The sequence below is a fragment of the Dermacentor silvarum genome, chromosome 4 (assembly GCF_013339745.2).
Source record: "Dermacentor silvarum isolate Dsil-2018 chromosome 4, BIME_Dsil_1.4, whole genome shotgun sequence".
Taxonomy (NCBI): domain Eukaryota; kingdom Metazoa; phylum Arthropoda; class Arachnida; order Ixodida; family Ixodidae; genus Dermacentor; species Dermacentor silvarum.
In genome coordinates this window covers 179,195,612-179,218,689 of record NC_051157.2, presented here as the reverse complement: position 1 = coordinate 179,218,689, position 23,078 = coordinate 179,195,612, and the positions used below count along the sequence as shown (strand labels likewise).

At 48.5% G+C, this 23,078-nt stretch overlaps 1 protein-coding gene across 1 annotated transcript in view; it reads left to right on the top strand.

Moving 5' to 3' along the window:
* The window catches only part of LOC119449073 (luciferin 4-monooxygenase-like), a 43,462-nt gene extending 28,895 nt beyond the window's left edge, over nt 1–14,567 (top strand). Inside the window, exon 4 of the mRNA XM_037712263.2 lies at nt 14,328–14,567. Within this exon, the coding sequence (XP_037568191.1) occupies nt 14,328–14,446 (119 nt within the window). The 3' untranslated portion in view covers nt 14,447–14,567. The remainder of the gene's footprint in view (nt 1–14,327) is intronic.
* The last annotated feature ends 8,511 nt before the right edge of the window (nt 14,568–23,078 follow it).

The following is a 23,078-nucleotide window of genomic DNA, read 5'->3' as shown; positions in this document are numbered from 1 at the left end:
TTGGTTACAGGACATCGATGTTCGAGCGCTGTCATTAAAAGCTACATCAAGCGAGCAGTGCACGAGCGCGCGCTGCAGCGCGATTCGCACGTACTACGTACGTTACTGCGAGCTTATATGCATTGCATCCGTTATTTATCAATTGCTAGACAGATGACCGCTACTACAGCGCAGGCATAACTACTTGTCTAGCGGCATGCCGTCAACAAAGATTGCAGGAGACCCGCCGTTTCGCGGCATGTCGAAAGACCGCTGCCGTCGCGGCGCGTACGATCGTGCGCTCGAGCAGTTCGTACACCGCGGCATGCTGAAAGACCGCTGCCGTCGCGGAGCGTACCGTCGTGCGCTCTAGCAGTTCCGTACACATGTCTGCTTATCGCTGCTGTGAATTCATTTATAGAAAGCATTTCTTCGCGTTTGTGCGCCTGAATCTAGCAGCGTGCAAACCTTACCCGAAGTTCAACTTCGCACGTGCGTGACTCGCTTCCCTTGCGATTGACACCGCGCGAAAACTTCGCCGCTTATTTCTTGAACGGCCTACACGTATTCGGCGTTGCATAATTTCTTGCCTTTACGCAGCATGCCAACCATGGAAAAATCTTCGGCGCCAGATATTCGCTGGAAGCCGTGGTACAACACAACCGAAAGTGGCGGGTCCATTTTGTAAACGTGCTTCCCGAAGCAGACGACCGAGCTTGGTACTACCCAGTTTCGGATTGAGGGCGCTTTTAGCACCATTTTTGCAGCGCCCCCTGGGCAACGCAAGAACCCCATACGGAGTAAGGATAGTAGTTTTATCAGCTGTATAAACTTGGACATGCAGCAGCACCAGTACAGTGTACTAGAATAGGGGCAGTGTGCTCACTGCCGTATCCCTGCGCCGCGGCGCCGCAGCGCACTCAGTGTCGACTGCTCCGGCGCCCGCCAGAGGCGCTGCCGCCAGTTTCTCCTGAAAACTTCCCTCGCTTGGTATGGAGTGCGATCTGTTGGATCGCGACGTTGACCGTTCTCCCTCAAGGGCTGCAGAAGATAGCGCCAACCTTTCCTTACTGAAAACGAACCACTTAATATCGACGTTGTCGGCTCTTGACTGCAAGTCCCGCCGGCGCTTTCAGCAGTATCCTCTGTGCTTGCTCTGTTCTTGATGCTTTACTCAATGTGCACTCTGAGTGAGTGAGAATGGCTAGCCGCCGTCAAAATTGCTGTTTTGCACCCGAGTGCACAACTGGCTACAGTCGCGTGAAAGATGCACCAAAGGCGTCTTTGCTCAGCGTTCCACGTGATGAAGAACGGCGAAAGGAATGGGAGAGGAACCTCAACCGTGCAGATAAGACACTGGAGGAATCTTGCACGGTCCGTGAGTTACACTTCGAACCGCGATTCATAATTAGGGACTTGTGCAGCTTATAGTATGCAAAGAGGTGTGCATTCCTCGTGAGAATTTCCACTGCTATCATAAAACGCTGTTCCCACGATTCTTCCGAATTTACCACAGTACCTGATGAAGACGACACCGAAGCCCAAGAACAAAAGGAAAAGGTGTGAAAGGGACGAAGCACCCGCGAAGAAAAGCCGAATCGCACTACACAGTAGCTATTCGGAGTTTTCACCGGCTGCTCCCGGCGCTTCCGGGATCATTCTTTATATCGTTGTAAATAAACAATTGTTATTACATAAATATACACCCGCGAGCGAGGGATTGCGCGATAAAGCCGTTTGTTTCAACTACCTGCGAATGCAACTTGAAATTGAGGACTGCAGTCCAATCTGGGCATTGCGAGCTTTCCAGTGTACGCGTCAATCTCAATCTATGCATGTTAATTATTAAGAAATTGAGTTGTTTTAGCGACCCTGTGGTCCGTATACTTTTGCTCACGGGTGTACCTGGTATTTTCATCCTTTAGTTTTCGTCGCATTAACGTTACGAAAGACGTAATACACAAATAACCAGCTTAACTTGTGCAGCAGTGACACCTAAATATTTCGTGAATAGATGGGGCAACGTGAAAATGTCTAAGGCGCTGCACGCCTGACCTGCGAAAAACAAACGAAGTGGTGGTTAAATTCGGCGCGGTGGTGCTGGAAACGCCGATGTGCGGTCGTGGTGGCGAAACCACACTGACCATTTTATCTATCAGCTGCAGAAAAAACTCGAGTGCCCTTTGCTACCGTGACTGCAGCGGCCGTATGAAGCCTTTAACAGAACAGCATGAATAGCAAGGCTAGTTCATCCGTGCCTCCGGCTAAAAACATCGCCAACCCTCTGTAGATCAGCCGCAACAATAGTAATTTATTTCACTGCAGACTGCGAAGGTGCACCAAAAGGACTTACATGCGCTGCACGTCGTGCATTTTACTTTTATACGGTGAAAACAGAAACACGCGATAGCTGTTTTACCGTGACGCGTAGGAAAGTTTCAGGTGACGCTGCCAACCGCGCCACCTGTCGGCGGCGACACGAAGTGCGTCAAGCTCGGTCGCGTTATGAGCGCACTACAACTCTTCTAGTACACTCTAAGCCCCAGCAACGCGCAGAACTGTTGTCGACGCCGTCGCCATTTTGCCCGCGTTCGCACCGAACGCGCGCGGCGTTTGTGACTGTTGCCAGGGCTGGGGCGGCTCGGAGGTTTTAGACGAGATCAGAACGGGAAACTCGTCGAGCAGCGTCGGAAGTCTTTACCAACTTCTCGCCTCGCAACGTTTTTATATGAATACGCATTTGGTGCCGCAGCTAAACGTCGCCTCCCCTCTCTCCGGTACTCCCACGGCCTGTCGCGCGACGGAAGAAGTCGCGTTTGCTCTCTGTCTCTCTCTCTATATATATGCTGATTGTAAAGGAGGAAAGAGACGCTTAATTCTGCAGCCCTTCAGGGAGCATGGCGCAGAACGCGTGTTTGTCCTCCGCCGTGCGTTCGTTCCCCGTGAAAGCGCGCGTCCCTCGCGCCCTTTCACTCGCACATACAGCGTCTGGCGCGTGGCGACGATTTCATTGCCATTGACGTCATACGGAACCTCACGGCGACGGCGACGACAGAAATCCTCTTTGAGTGTTCCTCATTGATATCGCAATAAAAAGTGTTTGTTCAGCTGGACGAGAACTCCAGAGGGACCTACGTCGTCGGTCCCTTTCCTAGAAATGTTCACCCACAGCATAATGCGGGCAGGCGAGCAGCTCGTGCCAGGACGATTTTAAAGACAACGGTCGGCATGGACACCTTCGTGGACGCAGCTCAATATGGGCGCTCCGGTAAATTCGCGGTCGCGGTGGTCATCGAGAAGGGTGAGCTCCTATCTGCGGCCTCAGTAGACGCTGTCACGGCCAACGTGGCAGAGCAGGTGGCGGTTGCGCTGGCGATGCAGGATTCTAAAAGGCCGTATATCTACACTGACTCACGCGCGGCCGTCAGGGCTTTCGCTTCGGGAATGGTTGCGAGACAGAGGCGTACCAACTATTTCTCGATTGGGGGGGGGGGGGGGGGCAAACCGCAGATCTGACTCTCTATCTCTCTCTTCATATATATATATATATATATATATATATATATATATATATATATATATATATATATATATATTGAATGACTATTATAATAAGTGAAAAAGCCTGGAAATGCATCTGTCAGTTGACAGTTGACAAGAACTTTATTAAAAGGTCCTGAGGAAAAAGATTGGGGGAGCCGAAGGCACCCCAATCAAGTTGGTGGCTCCGCCCATGACGGAACCGGGAGCTGGTGACTCTCGGCGACGTCGCGGGCCCTCTGGACGGCCTGTCGTTGATGCGTAAAGTCCGCGCTTTGCAGTAGGGCGTACCACTTGGACTTGTCGTGAAGATCAGAGCCCGCGTTGGACGGGCACAGCCAGAGCATATGATCGAAAGAGCAGAAGGCGTGCCCACATTTGGAGCACGATTGCGGGAAGTTAGAATCTATCCGATTGAGCGCTCTGGGGGTGAGGTACGATCTCGTCTGTAAGAGCCTGAACGTGACACGCTGAGCCCTGTTTAATTTTGGGTGAGGGGGAGGGAATTTCTTTCTGCTCAGTCTGTAGTGGGATGTGATCTCGTTAAAGGTGATAAGAGGGTCTTTAGGGGAGCAATCCTGTGAGAGAGCTGGACCGCTAGCCTGGGCGCGGTTCGTGAATTCACGCGCTAGGCAGTGGGCCTGCTCATTGGGGTTGCATCCCGCTTTATTAACTACGCCTTTAACGTGGTCCGGGAACCAGACGATGTGGTGACCTCCTGTCTCGTTATCCGCAGTGTTTTCAAGAGATTTGTTTACTAGGCTAGCCGTGTGCTTAGACACTACGGCTGACGAGAAGGCCCTGACGGCAGTGCGTGAGTCGGAGAAAACAGTCGTTGGGCCTTTGGCAGCGTTAAGGGCCAAGGCTATCGCGGTTTCCTCCGCCTCGTTTGCGTGCTTAGTGCAAACGGATGCAGCGCTAATCAGCGTTCCGCGCCCGTCTACGACCGAGATTGCAAACCTGTTTTCACTGCCGCATTTGGCCGCGTCAACGAAGAGTGCATCTGCCCCGTACGGATTAACTCTTTGAAAGATGCCTTTAGCCCGTGCGATTCTTCGGCCCTCGTTATATATTGGATGAATGTTTCTCGGTACGGGATCGACCGTTATAGCTTCCTTGGCTTCTTTGGACAGGGGGTATCTGTCGAGCGGCGGTTGTAGGGATGATATATCTGCTTCGTTTAGGATTTTGTTACCCGGCTTAGTTAACGAAAGCCTGGTGATCTGGGCAGTGCGATGTGCCTCGATTAATTCGTCGATAGTATTGTGAAGACCAAGCTCCAATAGTTTCTCCGTGCTAGCACATTGTGGGATGCCGAGTAGTCTTTTGATACCGGACCTAATGAGCGTGTCGAGCTTCCTCTTTTCTGCTTTACTCCAATTGAGGAAAGGCGCCGTGTAGTTAACGTGACTGATAAAGAAGGCCTGAAAGACCCTGAGTAGGCTGTCCTCCTTGAGTCCCCCCTTTCTACTTGTAACTCTGGCAAGTAGCCTGAGTATATTGTGCGCCTGTGCGCCGAGCTTTTTTAGAGCTTCTGCATTACATCCTTTGGCGTTTATTAAAAGTCCTAAAATTTTGATGGAGTTCACCCTCGAAATGGGGTGTCCTTCTCTAGTCGTAATTTTGACTGGCAGTGTTTCCAGAGGCTCAAGGTTCCTAACGCCTTGCCTAGCCTGCCTGTAGAGTAATAGTTCGGATTTGCTGGGCGAGAGATTTAGTCCTGTGTCTGTGAGGAACTCCTCCGTCACCTCTATGGCCCCCTGTAAGGATTGCTCTAGTTCGGCCACAGATCCCCCCGGAGACCAGATTGTAATGTCAGGTATTTTTATTTGTAACATAGACCTATTTCTCAATAACACATGGTGAACTATCGAGGCCCGAATAATTATTTGAATTTGCATTTATTTCTTGTCGCTATAAATCTATGTGATGCAGGGACAAATGACATTGAGTGCCCAGAGGTCCCTGATCCAACCCAGTAGCAGCATTGCTGCTAAAAAAATGCGCATTTGTTGCAGTCAATTTTACTAATTAAAGAATTTTTCTTGGTGTTTAAGTGTACAGCATAAATTTATCGCTAGTTAAGGTAATAGTACTGTCGAGGTTATACACAACGAAGTTTAATCAGCTTAAATTACTCTCAATACTAAAAAGAAAAAGACGGCAGAGGTGTGCGAACTTGGTGAATTACAACCCGATTTTTAGTGAAGCTGTTTTTTTTTTCTTTCGAACAGTTGCACTAAATGTTTCAGTTTCCTGTAAGTACATCGGATACTTTGAAAAGTTACCCGTATATTAGTGTTCCGTTTTAAACCTTGTCCCCGTGTAATGCTTTGAAGCACTTCTTGCTGGAAACTTTAAAAAAACCGTAATTCAGCAATACACATCTTACTTCGTCAGAAAATTTCATTATCCCCAGACATAAACAAGATGCCTTGTTTAGCTCACCGAGGACACCGGAGAAGCAACCTATACGCATCCCGTATGGTGCACGGGAACAAATGGGAAAACAAGGGTTTAGTAATTATCTGCAAGACATACATTTAAACCAGGAAAGTGACATTTTCGAAACGCACTGCGCTTAAAATTCTCCCTATTTTCATGGAACTTCAAGTCCATATCTCATGCAATTATTTTAGGAGTCGGGAAAGCGGCGGTATGGCACCCTGGAACACTTCAATATGTAACTTTCTACGAAGGCTTGCAATGAACCTACACAGAAAAAACATTTATCGCTCGTCACTCAGGAAATTGTTTCGTACTTCGAATAAATATTAACACCGTGTCCCGCATAGTTTACTGAGGATACCGGGATCAAAAACATGATGCCGTGTATAAACCATAAAAACTGGGGGAAAGCGAGTATTCAGTAGCGGTTTTTCGAGTACGTAAGCAACCACCGCAGTTCAAATTTTTGGAATACGTCACAATATGGTGCTCTTCATTTCTTCAAAATATAAAATATCTGCTGTTCTTGCTCCTGCCGGAAAACAAGTAGTAGGGTAGCCCTTATCAGAAACGGTCTTAAAATGAAATCGATAAAAGCAGAAGTGACACAGGCCTTTAGAAAAAATTCAGTTAAGTGTTCTATTGGCACTGAAATGGCTCTGCAAGTTCAACCAAGGTCACTTTCACGAACATACCACCTCGCAGACCCTCATGTAATGTCCCGTTCTGGGACCTTTCAGGTATCATGAATAAATGAACTTGCATATAAAATCTTAATCCGTTCTAAACAAGAATATTCCAGTGCTATCTATGACAACCACCAGGTTAATATGATTAATTCCCTTGAATCGGTTCAGAACCGTGCTGCCAGGTTCATTCTCTCTGACTACTCCTATAATACACGTGTCTCAGCCTTAAAATCCCGGTTTTGTCTTCCCTAGCTCACCTCCCGCCGCAAAAGTGCTCGTCTTTTTTTTTTATTTTTTAGGTTCTTTCATTCGCTGCCCTCAGGTAACCAAATCATCATTCCAGCGCATCGTTTCTCCCGCCATACGCATCCCAATGCTGTGTATCTACCACGCGCCCATTCCACCACGTATCAGCGTTCTTTTTTTCTGCACACAGCCCGAGAATGCAATACACTTCCTTCTGACATCGCCCTCATCAACGACATTTCCCATTTCAAAACTGATATCGAAGACCATCTTTCAAGTCACGCCACCTCAGCAGAACTGATAGTTGGGCGAGTTGGTAAGAATTCATAGTGAAATCTTTTCCGTATCGATTGTGCGCGCTAAAAGATTTCACTATGGATCACGCCACCTAACCTGTCCCGTCATTTTCCTACGTGCCCACCCCTCATGTAATGTCCCGTTCTGGGACCTTTGAGGTATCATGAATGAATGAATGAATGAATGAATAATAAATAAATAAATAAATAAATAAATAAATAAATAAATCACGACTTATCACGACGATAAGTCGTGATTACACAAAGAAATTCGGCAGTTACACCTGTAAGTGGTTTGATTGGTTTTTATGATGGTGATAAGATATATATTTATACTGCAACGCTACGTAGACTATCTCTGGACGGAGATTCAATAGCTCCAGCATTTTATAATCCAACCATTTCGTGCAGTAAGGCCCACCCATCGTTGGACGCGGCTGATTAAAATACTTTATCCGGACCTCTCCTCTCGCCCGAAGGTTAAGTATATCAAGCCGATTGTTTTGTTTTTTTCTCGTATGGTTAGGCGGTAATTTGTAACTGCGGGAACTGTCCTGCGCAATGCAAGCGTGTATGGCGAATCTCGCGCGTCGCCCGCTACAGCGCGTCACGAGGAGGCGCAATACTCGCTGCCCAAACCGGGGATACGTAGTAAAGAAAAGCATTATTAACGTGGTTCCTCTATTAAGAAATCAAATTGAGCTTAAGCTGTAGTTTTGTTGTAGCTTTTTAATGTGTAGCTGAAAGTGCCCGCTTTAATGTGTAGCTGAAAGTGCCCGTGGGGGGGCAAGTGCCCCCCCTGCCCCCCCCCCCCCCCAGTAGATACGCCTATGTTGCGAGACAAGCGGAGGCGCTTCTTAAGAGCAAGTCCACAACTAATTCTGACTCCGTCCATTATATTACGTGGTTCCCCGCTGAAATGGGCGACAACGTGCTGCCGGGACGCCCGAACCCCAACGAGATTGCTCAACGCCGTGCGCGAGAATTCACGCGCCGCGGCGGCTCAGGGCTCTGTTAAACTCCGACGTTCACAACGCGCGCGCGCGCCGGCGTTCGTTTCGTCGCGTCACGTCGGCGAGGCCACGCCAGGAGCAAATCCGCCTGCCCTATTGACCCTTTTCGCGGAGCAGTTTGCTCTACAGGAACGAGATGGCACTTTCGGCCGCGCGCCATACGTTGCCTCAGCGAATGCGCACGAATACGAAACCATTACTGCTTCTACCCTGCTACTGTGCGATCAGCTGGCGAAAATGCAACTGGGTGTGCGCTAATGCACTATGCCCAAATCAAACTGCAAAATGTGTAACGATAAAGGGAAGACGTGTGCGGTAGTTCGCTGCAAAAATAGTGATTCACATATTAATGAATGGAATCGAGCTGTGTCGCCACTGCCACATAAGGACTGCCTGTGTTGCCGCCCTTCACGAGGCACGGCTTTCCTTAAGGATACAAAAATATAATTCAACCGCCTGCGCTGCATAGATAACCTCCAAAGAAAGGACTTCAACTCCGGAACGTCGGCACATAAGAGGGAGTACCGCTCGTTACAAAAGGAAGTAGTGCCACTTACTGCCATAGTAAGCTTCCCGCACGCTATCTACACACATCCACCCTTACTCGCACGAAAACTTACGCCCACCCTATCGCCAACGTGTGAGTGAATAGGCGCGCACTTGAATCAATGTGCCGATGCATGAGTGACGGCGACTACACCGACAAGACACGAATGTTGGAAGCTGAATGTTTCGTGACGGTCCACAGAGTAAGCGAGGGACTAGCGATAATACGTACGTATTTGCTACGAGCTACCACAAAGTACAGAACATTTAAATTCCAAGCTTTGTGCACAGCAACAACAAATTTATCGCAGCAGAGCACACCCGCGAGTGATTACGCTGAAAATAAACAATCAGATAGTGGCCGCACCGAGGAACTTTACTGAGTCAGAAATATGATTAGCCGCTGTTTCAAAATGTTTGCCAAATAAAGAACGCAGAGCGCACTGATCCCTATTTAATTCATAAGCGGAAAGTTTGGACAGTTTGGAATACATTTCTAGCCCCGCTTTTAGTACAAGCACCGTATACGCTGCTCACGCCGTTCGGACAAGGCTTAATGAGCTCTGAAAGCACTTACGTGTCCTCTAAAGCTGTGGTCAAAGCTTTGTGTCGTGCACGCAGTCACCGTCTACGATACGCGTCCAAACAGCGGTTCCGGCGTCACGCGCTTGCATTGTAAACGCGGAGGCAACGGAGGCGGCTGAGGCAAGCAATGGACTAGTCACCACGTGATCAAACATGGCAGCGCCCACGGGAGCGCCGCGAAAAGGGTCAATAGTCCAACGCGACGGGGCCCGACGTGGCGGCCGCAGCCAAAACAGCGCATGCTCAGTAGAGCAGAGCGCCGCGCGGAAAGTGAGCGCCGCGTTATGGTGGCTAGAAGGGAGGCCACCATAGCCGCGTGGAAAGAAACACGGACGCGGTGCAGTCTAGGTAACGTCGTCGGCGCAAAATTCAGCATGCTGCATTTCGCGCCGGCTGCCGCCGGGCCGCGCCGACAGGACGCTGGTCGCGTCGGTCGCGCCGCGCGTCAGAGTATAGACCTACACCACGGCGCTACATCACGAAAATGCGGTGGCGCTGTCGTCAGAATTTAGTTTCGCTTGGTAGGCACTCCGCCGCCGAGCCGCCGCCCGTGTCGCGCCTACCACAGCAGCCGCTGGGTTTCGCAGGTGGTTGTGCGGTTCCATCTGTGAGGTCTTTATTCTAAGATTTTACAATGAAAGAAACGCAGTATGTGGATGAGCTCAGTTGCGTCGAAATACGCAAGAGCCTAAAGTTTTCATAGGTTTCCTGTTGATGAAAACAGTCGCAAGCAATGGGCCGCCGCGGTAAAAAGCGAAAGTTCGATTATGATACCACTTCATCCATTATGCGCAAAACATTTCGTAACCATTAAGCTTCTCTTTTATTTTGATTGGCGTGCATTAGCCGATCTTAGGATCGTTACGATCTTAGGATCATATACGATCTTAGAATCCTTATTAGCGTGCCATTATAATTGCTTGCCGCACTGTGGGAAAGCTAGATTAGGATTAGTCTTGAATGTAGGTCGAGCGAGCAGATGCCCCACAAAACACGTCACATTCGAATTTGTTTTCATCTCAAAGAATTGAGCCACCAGCAGTGTAAATATCCTATCACACGTTCACATACGCAGGCAGCAGAATCACAGCTGCGTTTATTGCAGCGTGGAAGTCATAAATGCGCCTAAACGTGTCAGTTAAATTTCGAGCGCGAAACAAAATGTACTGTGTTAGTACAGAGTTGGAGCGATCGGACGGCCGCGTACAACAGCTAGCTCACATTGCGCGGGCCTACACAGGCGGCGTTGCCGTAGGGCCGGTACCTTGCCGGTCCCATCGGCAGGCGATCGCTTCTATCGCCGCTCACGGCGACGTAGAAATCGGCTACAGCTTGTTTTTGACATAAAATAGTTCTTAATAGAAAAGCTATCTCGAATTTGCGCGTGTTTCGTAAAGCAGCGCCCAGTACTAAGCCACTGGCGCAATCCGGAGCAACGACCCGACGGCATTTCGTCTCGCAGACGGAAACCGAAGCACCGGCCGTCTCAGCGAGGCGGCTCGGCTGGCTTGCAAGTACTACGTTTCGTTTGTTATTCGCACCAACGACACCGACAAAACCGATTCATTTAAGCCCACGTTAATCGTGTTGTCGAAAATAAGCGCACAATGATGAGCAGCAGGCCAGGCCGCAAGCGCTGTCGGCCTTCACTGCAGCGGTCAACGAGCTAGGCCTAGCGTCTCGTTCGGCCGTATCCCGATGGGGGCGAGATGCAAGAACGTGCATTGGGTGCACATTAAAGAGTCTCACGTAGTCAAACTTAATCCGGCGCCCCCATTACTGTGTGCTTCATAATGAAATCGTGGTTTTAGCTCCCCCACCTCATTAAAGAAATGCGCCATCCGCGCGTGCAAGCGGTGGCGGCGAACGTGCGCGGAGCCAAACGTTGGGCGGAGCCTAGGCGACGTCGCTATAGGGCCTAAAATATATCGACGGTGCCTACCGCTGTTTACGAACATGGTGTAGGTCTATAGAGTGCTCGCGTTTTGCTAGCGTAGCGTCGCTGTGCCCAGCGTGCGCGCGCGTCGACGTTACGTCGGAGTATAACAGAGCCCTGAGGCTTCATTGGATCCGGAGGAGCTCGGCCACAGCGGCCCCTTATTAACATTCCATGGATCATCTCCCACTATATAGAGGAACGCAGGCGCTTCCCGCCTCCACACCTAAATCTATGTAGAGGTCAATCTATCACGCTTAGGATGCTTCAGGCGAGGTCATATCCCTCGCGAGGTTTCCTAAGCAGGATTAACACAGAAATTGACCCACAGTGCCCGGATTGTGGGGAGGAGTTTAGCACTCTAGCCCATAAGCTCTGGCAGTGTCCTGCGTTACGGGATACGTCACTCACCAGCGAACAGAACTGGCACGAGGCCATCTCTAGTACGGAACTCAAGCTCCCGTCCATGGCCCTCCAGAGGGCCCGTGAACGAGCTGACAGGCTTGTCCTCCCGATTCGCACATGGGAGCAGCCAGCGGCGAGCCGGGGGCCCCAACGGGTCTCCGCCGGCTAGTCCCTCAGGACCTCAATAAAAGTTCACTGTCTGTCTGTCCGTCCGTCCGTCCGTCCGTCCGTCCGTCCGTAGTAATATTTTTGGCGTATTCTTACCAACACCTGTCTATCGAGCTGTCTACAAGCTAGGTCCTGAACGCGATGTGCTAAAGCGTGTTAAAAAAAGCCGATCAGGCCCTTAGTTAAAAGATTCTTGTTTTTTCGAATATATACCGACACTCTCCCTGTAAAGCCATGGTTACAAAGTAAAGGTGTTTTGTACCTTGGTAAGTAAGCTGTTTAATCTGTAGGAAACCGGAAAGAACATATTGTTCTAGACTACCACGATGCCGTATTCCTGTGGAATGTCTTGCAAAGAACTCTTAAAAAAGAATTGCCATTAAGCCCATTTGGAATCCGGTTTCTTCCATGTGCGGATACAGGGGAAGTGCCGAGTGATATGCGAATGTTGCCTTGTATGCATAGCGTATGGAAGACGAGGATGGATATTAGGCATGCTCATATACAAACTCACTCAGCAATACACTATTTTGTTGAGAGCGTGATCTACACCCGAGACTTGTTCAGAGCCCAATGTGAACCCCCAGAATGGCTACCTATATTGGATCAATTGGCTTCTGTGAAGCATTTTTAAGCCACATACGCCGGCCGACTTATAGGTGGTGTATTTAGAATATGCAAATGTGTATCTGATAATTTTTGTTTGTGTTTGTGAAATAAGAAAAGCTTGCGTGGCTCAGTGGTAGAGTATCTGACTCCCACGCAGCGGGCGCGGGTTCGATCCCGGCGAGAACAGGGTCCTTTTTTATTGCGATAGCAATTATATGGACCCTCCAAGCGGATTTCTGCCGTCGGCGTCGTCGTCGCCGTGAGGTTCCGTATCACGTCCAACGGCGATGAAATCGTCGCCGCGTGCCGGATGCTGTATGTGCGAGTGAAAGCGCGCGACGGACGCGCCCTTGCACGGGGAGCGAACGCACAGCGGAGAGCAAACGTGCGTTCTGCGCCGTAGTAGTAGTGATTTTATTGAAGAAGAAAGTGACGCTCACTGAAGGGCTGCACAATTAATCGTCTCTTTCCTCCTTTATATAGAGCAAACGCGACTTCTTCCGTCGCGCGAAAGACCGTGGGGGGACGAGAGAGGGTAGGGACGTGACGTTTAGCTGCGGCACCAAATGCGTATTTATATAAAAAGGTTGTGAGGTAAGAAGGTGGTAAAGACTTCCGACGCTGCTCGACGAGTGTCCCGTTCTGATATCACCGAAAACCTCCGAGCCGCCGCCAGAGGCACATTAGCAGTTACCAACGCCGCGCGCGTTCGGTGCGAACGCGAGCAAAACGCCGAGGGCATCGACAGCAGTTCCGCGTGTTGCTGGTGCTGCTGCATGTCCAAATTTATACAGCTACTATCCTTACTCCGCATAGCTCTCTACTAATTTGCTATCGCAATTGATGCTTCGCCTTTCGGGTGAAACTGCGACATTTTTTCACATTTCTTTCGATAGCGGTTACGGTCGCAGGTGGCGGTGGCGGATTACAGCATCGCGAACCGAAGCGACTGTTCGAATGAGCACATAACAGCTTACGCTGTAAAAAGCGCACGTGCACCTTAACATGTACGGTTCTACATTTTTCAGTGTATGGTGGACAGAGATGACTGGAAGTTATCGGGTATAGAAAATATATATCTCTGGAATGCACGTGCTCCCTTCTCTTCATTGAATAACTCTACTTACAACACATCGAGTTTTGCTAGGTTCACTTGTTATTACAGCACAAGTGTAAGGTGCTATTTTGTGCCCTTTAAATATTTATTATACAGCGAAGCTGTCTATGGCTTTGGTTCTATGCATGTTTTGTGCGCGTCAATAGATCTGCGTGTGCAAAAACTTAGCTCGCGAATTTGATTTAAAATCGATTCATTCCATGAAGAATTAAGCTTATAGGTCTGATCATTTGGAGATGCATTTTTAGTAGATTAGTTGTCAATAGGCACCGTTTTCAATATCAGTATACTCTGAGGTAGATAATAAGGGTTTCTCAAAGATTTGCCGATGTGCGACTCGCGTCGTCCATTTGTAGGCTCGCACCGCCCTCTTTTGTCGTCGTTCCAAGCGCTTGCGTGCCTATTTTCCTTTCGCTCTCCCGGCGTGGCCGTCCCGTAGCGCGTGTCTAGTTTACTCCGCCTCCCTGAGGAGGCGCTAGTCTTCCACGCGAATGTGTGCCTCCGATCAAGACCGCTGATCAATATAAAAGTGTGTGTGCGTGTGTCTTTCTTCGGCATGACCACCGTCGCCGCTCAAGAGAGATAAAATTTGCTCATACTTTTAATCTAAATTCTGTGTCACCTCTACGTCGTGTGCTAAACTGCTTCGCTTGTAATCCACCTTCATAAGAATGGAATGGCGCGTGATTCTTTAAGCGATTAATAGCTGCAAGAAAATATTTCATTATGACTTTTTTCCTTCTCTCGCAGGCCATCTCGCCGTGCACAAGCACCTCCATGGTGGTGTCTTCTTTGTGGATTCCCTGCCAAAAACTGACACTGCGAAAGTCAAAAGACATGAGCTGGCGCGCTTTCTCGCGCAAGCCTAGATGCAGATAAGCTGGCGCAGGTTTGGCCATGTCGTGAGATACAGCCAACTCGCGGGGCTTATTAACAATTATCACTGAGGGCAGTTGGCGTACCTATTTTATGGGTCACTTTTGTTATTTAGCATTATAAGTAAAGCCTGTAGAAAACCAGCGTTTGTGCGTTGTAGCGAATTTTTTGAATAATATGCACGAAAACAGAATACATGGTGATTCATTTCTTCCTGTTAAATCCGCTCTGGGCTCCCTCTATACTTAACACAGTTAATGGTCATTATAACACCTTAACGCAATAAAGATGACTTGCATTTAGGCTGTAAATTGTCTCGATACGTATCATTGGCGTGACTGTACCTGCGCAGAACCTATATATATATATATATATATATATATATATATATATGTATGTATTGCTAAATATGGCTACGGTGCTCGAAAAGAACTGCAGTTTCGCCCATGACGATAATAAGTGACGAGATCGCAAGAACAATGTTAAGCGAAATCAGTCTTCTAGTGTTTTCTGTGGTTGAAATAACGTTTGCAGATATGCGCGAGCAATCTCTGTCAACCATCCACAATCCTCCACAATGGACCTTCCCAGAAATGCGCGCCCACCACCAGCGGCGGCCGCAACGCAGTATGGGAAGTCGGCCGCCGCGGCTTCCGGAGACTCGCCTGTTCGCTTTGCCTGCCATGGCCCGCAGTGTGCGAGTCAGGCGCGGCCCAGCGCTTCCTTCTCCCACAATGTCTTGCGCCTAACCACCAGCGGTCCAGTCTTTGGTTAGGTTGCCCTATTGAAAGGCCGGCCCATTGAGGCGCCAACACAGCAGAAGCCGAAGTCGCCGACGCTAGTAGAGAGGAGTAGACCCCGAGTAGACGTCAGGCAATCATAGGAGCTGTGGGTGTGAGCGCGCCCTCCGCGAGTACGGTTGCAGACCTGTTTATAGCATCTATTGGTCGCCTGTTTATAGCATATGTTATATCGCCTGATCATAGCATATGTTACATCGCCTGATCACACATCTGTTATGTGTGATCGCCTGACCTGTTTATAGCATCTGTTATAACACAGTTGATCGCCTGAATGAAACATCACGAAAACCTCATGGCAGTTGGGCTGACGCATTGTAATGTAAATCTTACCATTCTTTGTGTGAGTGATGATGTATGGGGTTTAATGGCGCAAGAGCCAATAATGGCCAAAGAGCGCCAGGCCAATGTTAATGAGTTGGAATTTGAGCGATGAATTACGAGTGCTGGAAATGACGTGGCTGTAAGGGCGCCTAAAAATAGTCGCTGTAAAGTGCATAAAATCTACATGTAATAGGATTATGGAAATGACTAATGACTTGTGCTATGAGCATGAAATATGTATTGCGAATAAGTGCTACTATATGCAGAATATGTCAGATGCAGTAATTGGCAAAAGCACTACTGCCTAAACAGAGCCCTTGAACCACAAGGGCCTGGAGGCACGTGCCATACTGAACTACTGTCACAGCGGCATCCTCTGGAGAAAGGATGCGCTATGAATTTATTGGGCTTATAACATGTAGGTCAACATCATTCAAGAAAGCGAGGACTGCTTTTGTGTTAAAAAGTGATTCTTTACCAAGAAACATAGAGGGTTGAAGTGGGACACAATAGCGGTATGCAAGAGGAAAATGTTTGCTTCTCTCTGTTTCGGCTTCTCGACACTCCAGGAGGACATGGAGGACGGTCAGCCTCTCATCACATCGACCACAGGTTGAAGGGTCGTTACCAGTCAAAAGAAAATTGTGAGTACCATCATCATCATCATCATCAGCCTATATTTTATGTCCACTGCAGGACGAAGGCCTCTCCCTGTGATCTCCAATTACCCATGTCTTGCGCTAGCGTATTCCAACTTGAGCCTGCAAATATCCTAACTTCATCATCCCATCTGGTTTTCTGCCGACCTCGACTGCACTTCCCTTCTCTTGCTATCCATTCTGTAACCCTAATGGTCCACCGGTTATCCATCCTACGCATTACATTGCCTGCCCAGCTCCACTTCCGCTTAATGTCAACTAGAACATCGGCTATCCCCGTTAGTACCAATGCGTGCCTTATTCTGAGACGACCCAAGAGGACATCTGTTCTTCGTGTTTTCGCAGTTTAGGGCCAGATACCTGACCGTGGCTTAATCAAGTGGAGCTTATTATATGTTTCAGAGTCCCACATGCGTTGCCAGTGGCGTCGCAGTTTCGTTCGCAAAAAAGGCTTGCGATCTGTGACGGCAATAGTACTGCTAAGATTAGTAGCTTCAGATGTAATTGATGTGGCCATTTGGTCTGCTAGCACATTACCTTCGATGGATCTATGACCAGGAACCCAGCATATTGTGACTTGTCTACCAGATGAGTAGATATTGCACAAATACGAGTAAAGTTCAATAAAAACTGGTTTTTGTGTTTCCTTAAAGACATTAGTGCCTTTACGACACTTAAGGAGTCCGTGAATATTATTGCCTTCTGTAGTTTTAATTTCTTGATGTGTTTAACCGCACACAGTACTGCATAGGCTTCTGCAGAGAAGATACTTGTATGTGGGTTCAATAAGCCTGATTCAGAGAAAGATGGACCGACAGCCGCGTAAGATACGCCAGCATGTGACTTTGACGCGTCGGTGTAGAATTCAGAGCAAGAGTATTCCGATTGGAGTTCACGGAAATGCATTGCGATTTCGAGTTAAGGAGCGTGCTTTGAGACCTCTACAAAGGATATATCACATTCTATCACCTGCCACTACCAGGGCGGCAACAGCTTACCTGGAGGCATTGGACAGTGTTCAAGAAGTGGGACATCCATTTCTTCACTAAGTTCTCACGCGCAATGAGAAAGGACGTCTCATAGAGGGTCTGTTATGAAAAAGTGTAGTACATGACAAATCGTTAACAGTTTTATAACACGGATGTTCTTGAGTAGAGTGGACTTTGAGGAAATACGTGAAGTTGATGTATGTTCTCTGCAGATGTAGTGACCATTCATTCGATTCTACGTATAAGCTTTCAATAGGGCTTGTTCTGAAAGCGCCGGTGGCCAGGCGGATACCTAGATGGTGAACGGGATCTAGCATCTTTAGTGCGCTTGGGGCGGCAGAGTGATATACTACAGCCCCATAATCTGGTCACGAACGAATCAGACTCTTATAAAGGTTCAATAGACACTTCCTGTCGCTGCCTCAGGTTGTGTGAGATATAATCTTCATTAGGTTCATGTTTTTTAGGCATTGTGCCTTGAGATACTTTATCTGGGGAATTAAGGTAAGCTTAGAGTCAAGTATGATGCCTAAAAACTTGTGTTCTTTGTTCACAGGTATTTGCTGTCCATACAGTTCTACACAGGGATCTGGTATCAGGCCTCTCTTTCTCGTGAAAAGAACACAAGAACTTTTGTAGGGGTTAACTTTAAACCCGTTTTCATCTGCCCACTTGGATACCTTGTTCAAGCCCTGCTGTACCTGTCTCTTGCACACTGCGAGGTTACAAGACTTGAAGCCTATTTGTATGTCGTCCACGTAGACGGAGTACAAAATTGCCGGTAGTAATGAGGCACGGAGTGTGTTCATCTTAACGACAAAGAGTGTGCAACTGAGCACGCCTCCCTGGGGTACACCAGTTTCCTGTATAAATGGACGTGACAATACATTGCCGATTTTGACGCGGAAGGTACGATTAGACAAATAGCTTTCTATTAGGCTTAGCATATTGCCATGGATGCCCATTCGCGACAAGTCTCTCAAGATTCCGTAACGCCACGTTGTGTCGTACGCCTTCTACATATCAAGGAATATAGATAAGAAAAACTGTTTGTATACAAATGCGTCCCGAATATTTCTTTCAATGCGCACAAGACGATTAGTTGTGGATCGACCTTCTCTAAAGCCACACTGATAGGGATCAAGCATTTTGTTCAGTTCAAGGAAATGTATGAGGCGTCGATTAACCATTTTTTCAAATAGCTTGCACAGGCAACTTGTGAGAGCTATGGGACGGTAACTTGCCGCAAAGAAATGATCTTTACCTTGCTTCAATACAGGGACAACAATCGCTTCTTTCTATGCGGATGGAAGATATCCGGCAGCCCAAATAGTGTTGGGAAGCGCCAGTAGTGTTAGTTGTGTATCAGTGTGCACGTTCTTAATCATGTCATACATGACTCTGTCAGGTCCCGGTGCAGAGCTCTTACATGCGATCAAGGCATCTCTCAACTCGGCAATATTGAAAGGACGGTTATACGGTTCGTTCTGTCGGCATTTGCGTACAAATGACTTGCATTCTTCTATCTATTTGTATTTAAGGAAGGATTTCGAATAAGGGATTGAGCTTGACACATGCTCAAAGTGCTCCCCAAGACAGTCTGCCTTGTCCTGCAAGGTATTCCCTTGGTCATTCACCAGAGGCAACGGATAAATTTGTTGCCCTTTTAGCTTTCTTAAGCCATTCCCCACTTTTGCCTCGCGTCTGTAGGAATTTATACCCGAGATAAACCTCACCCAGCTTTCTCTCTTTGCCTGACGTTGTGTCCACCTTCCCTGCGATTTAATCTGTTCAAATTGAATGAGATTTTCAGCATTTGGAGATCTACGCAATATGCCCCAGTGCTTATTTTGCCTTTTTCGCGCCTGTCTACAGTCTTCGTTCCACCAGGGAACGTCTTTTACGTGAGCCACCATTCGTTTGTAGGATACACTTTTCAGCAGCATCAATAATAAAAGTGGTAAAATATGCGACAGCATCATCGATACTAAAATAGTTTATGAAATCTCGTGGTAAATAAGTTGATTTTTTAAAATGCTCCCAGTCAGCCGATGCTAATTTCCATCGAGGAATGTTGGGAGGGTTATCATGCTGCATTATTAAGCTTATAGTTACAGGGAAGTGATCACTTCCAAAAGGGTTGTTAATAACTTTCTATTCAAGGTCAGGCAGAAGAGAAGCTGATCCAACTGCAAGATCTATCGATGAATATGAATCATGTTGGACGTTGTAATATGTCGGCTCCTTCTTATTAAAAAGGCAGGCACCAGTGGTCAGGAGGAAATTTTCGATGAGTCGACCTCTCGCGTCACATCGCGAGTCTCCCCACAACATGTGGTGGGCATTAAAATCACCCACAAGAAGATGGGGTTCCGGAAGTTGATCAATGAGGTTATAGAAATCTATTTTTATGAGGTGATAGTTTGGGGGAATATATATGGAACAAACAGTTACCAATTTATTGAAGAGAACTGCCCTAACTGACACTGCCTCAAGGGGTGTTTGTAAGGATATATGATGACCAGCTACAGACTTGTCTGCAACGATTGCTACACCACCGCATGAGACGTTAGCCTGGTCACGGTCTTTTCGGAAGATGGCATACTGGCGAAGAAAGTTTGTGTGTGTTTCAGGTGTGTCTCTTGAACACACAGCAACTTTGGATTATGTCTATGTAAGAGTTCTTTAACGTCATCGAGATTGTGGAGAAGCCCCCTGACATTCCAATATAGTATTTGTGTATCCATAGTGAAGGTGTTTTGTGCTGTGTGTTTAAGAGAGGGTATATGTTAGCCCACAAGGCCCTTTCCGGGCCCCGTGATGCGGGTTTTGTCTTTCTTGGCGCGCTCTTGAGAGCTGCGGCGTCTGGGACGCTGGTGAAATTGATTTATCCATCACCTCCGCCGAGGCGCTGGATGCCCGCTCGCAGCGTATGCTCGCGGGTGTTTCGGGCTTCTCTGACCGAGCAGAGGCCCTAGGTGCCGTAGAGCCCGCAGGCACGGAGGACTGCTGGCTCATTTTGCTGGGTGGCGGAACAGTGTTGGCTGCTACGGCCGAGGGGGCTGGCGGCTTGACTGCCGGCACACTAGGTGCGACTCGGACGGCCGCCGAAGAAAGTGACGCTGCCCCCCACCACGTCACATCAACGTAGGATGGTTTCGATGGGCTGCGAGTCATGAAAAAACGTCTGCGTGCTTCTTGGAAAGAGATATTCAATTTGACCTTGAGTTCGATTACTTCCTTTTCTTTTTTCTATGATGGACACGATCGCGAATAAGCCGGGTGGTCTCCATCGCAGTTAACACTGTGTGTAACAGAAGTGCCGACGTCAGAGCTGTGGTCATTTGAGGCACATTTTGCACAGGTGGACCGCCCACGGCAGCTTTGTGATCCATGCCCAAACCGCTGACACTTGAAGCATCGGCGCCGATTTGAGATGTACGGTCGTACTCGAACTTTACAGTATCCAGTTTCGATGTAGTCAGGCAGATTGCTGGTTCAAAAGTGATAATCAAGTGCTTAGTTGGGTTTTCCTTGTCGTCACGTCTTAGTTTAATCCTTTGTACATTTACAACGTTTTCGTCTTTCCACCCCTTCGAGCAGTTCAGTTTCAGTTAGTTCAAGCAGGTCGGTTTCCGAAACGACACCACGGATAGTATTCATGGACCTATGTGGCACTCACAGAAATGGGAATGTCCCCGAATGCAGCAAGGTTTGTCAATTTGGTGTGTTGCAGCTTGTCACGCACCTCCAGCAGGAGGTCGCCGCTTGCCATCTTTGTTATTTTATAGCCAGGGCCTATGGTGCCTGTCAAGCATTTTGATACAATGAAGGGGGATATCATTCGGACAGTCTTTGTTACATGCTCACTATGTATGACGTCATACCTGCGAAATGTTTCTTTCTGTTGTAAAAAGAACTTGAAAGTTTCATCAGTGAGCCCCCTCTTAAGGGAGTGATCAGGGAGTGCAGGAAAATTGCTAGCCATATTGAAGCCACAGTATTCGGCAGGCATGTCAGCCACCCACCACGGAGCCCAACTAGGGGACGCGACAGGACATGAAGTATTTAGTTCTCATCTCGCCAGTGGTATATGCCCACTATAAACCAATATGTATAACCTAGGTTGGTTGTCACACAAGGTTAACCCTCGCTGCCTGGAAAATCGGAAGTGATACAGAAATAAGTAGAGGACAGGAAAGGGGGAAATTGAGAGGGAAAGACGAAGATCGAAAAGAAGGACAGGAAAAGGCAACTACCGATTTCCCCCGGGTGGGTCAGTCCGGGGGTGCCGTCTACGTGAAGCGGAGGCCAATGAGGTGTGTTGCCTCCGCCGAGGGGCCATGAAGGTCCAAGCACCCGGCTTCGGCTCAACCCCCAGGATCCTCTTTTCCCCGGACACGGCTAAGCCGCGCAAGGTTACACGCGGGAGGGTCCAACCCTCGTGTGCTCGGGTACGTGGTGGCGCAACTCATCAAACGCCTGCTTGCGCAGAAGCCCCTGCGGGTCTTTGTGTGAGTGAGTGAGTAAAAACTTTATTGAAACTAAATAAATAAAAGAAGGCACGCGGGTTGGGGCCCCTATTCCAGGGCTCCACTGGCACGAGCAGCTCGCTAGGCTTGGTCCAGAAGAGCCAATTGGTTCTCCCGGCCCTCGTCCGCAAGCCATGCCTCCCACTGCCTATTTCTCATTAGTGGATGTTTCAGGTATTATTGGGCTGTCTATGTGGGGAGGCCTCTTGGGACACTCCCATGTGATGTGTTTTAGTGTTGGTATTTCTGTGCACCACGGGCACTCGTCAATGAACCTCGTGGGGTGTATTCTGTGTAGGTGGTGCAGGTTGGGGTATGTATTCGTCTGAATACGACGCCAGTCCCTCTCCTGTTGGCTGTTCAAATTCGAGTGAGGATGTCCAAAACGTCTCCGCTGCTGCCTTTGCGGTAAAAGGATGTCACCAGGATTCGGTGGAAGGTGGTCGCTGGGCCCTAGCTTGCTCGGACGTTTAATCCTTTAGCAATGCGGTCTGCCCTCGCGTTCCCTGCCACTCCCTCGTTTGCTGGAGACCATATGATAGTGTGGTGCCCTTCTAGTCAATTGCCCAAAATTTTGATTATTGACTGGGGTGCCTTCCCATTTAGAAACAGGCGGCAAGCTGCTTATGAGTCGGATAATATGACAGCCGAATTGGTTTGGCGCTCGGCGTCCTGAATGGCCAAGGCGATGGCTGCAGCCTCTTCCACGTATGCCGAGGAGGTTTTGAAGGATGCCGTTATAACGTTGATCTGACACGTAGAGACTACGGTGAACGTGTCGGAGCTGGTTCGACTAGCATCCGTGTAACGCACTTCCGGTCCCATGCCGAAACGTTTGTGAAGAGTCTTTGCCCTTGCTCTGCGTCGTCCGGAATGGTACTTGGGGTGCATGTTCTTGGGAATTGGGGCCACCGCGATGTGAGATCGAACATTGCGGTCTATCTGTGCCGTCTCCTCTCCGCAATACTGGGGCCTCAGTGTAAAGCCTAACCTCACCAATACTTCCCTGCCCTGAGTTGAAGAACAAGGTCGTTCTTTCTGAGCATATAACGTCGCGACTGCGTACTCGTCAAAAGTATTGTGCAGGCCTAGTCTCTCGAATCTCTCTGTGCTAGCGCATTCGGGAAGACCAAGGGTGGCTTTGAAGGCTTTTCTGATTATCGTGTTTGCCTGTATTGTCTCTTGGTTCGTCAAGGCCTGATACGCAAGGGCGTATGTGATCCGGCGGATTACGAATGCGTGGACCAGGCTGATGGTCTCTCCTTCAGTTAGGCCATCTCTGCTTCTTGCCACTCTCCGTATCATCCTGGCAACGTTTCCT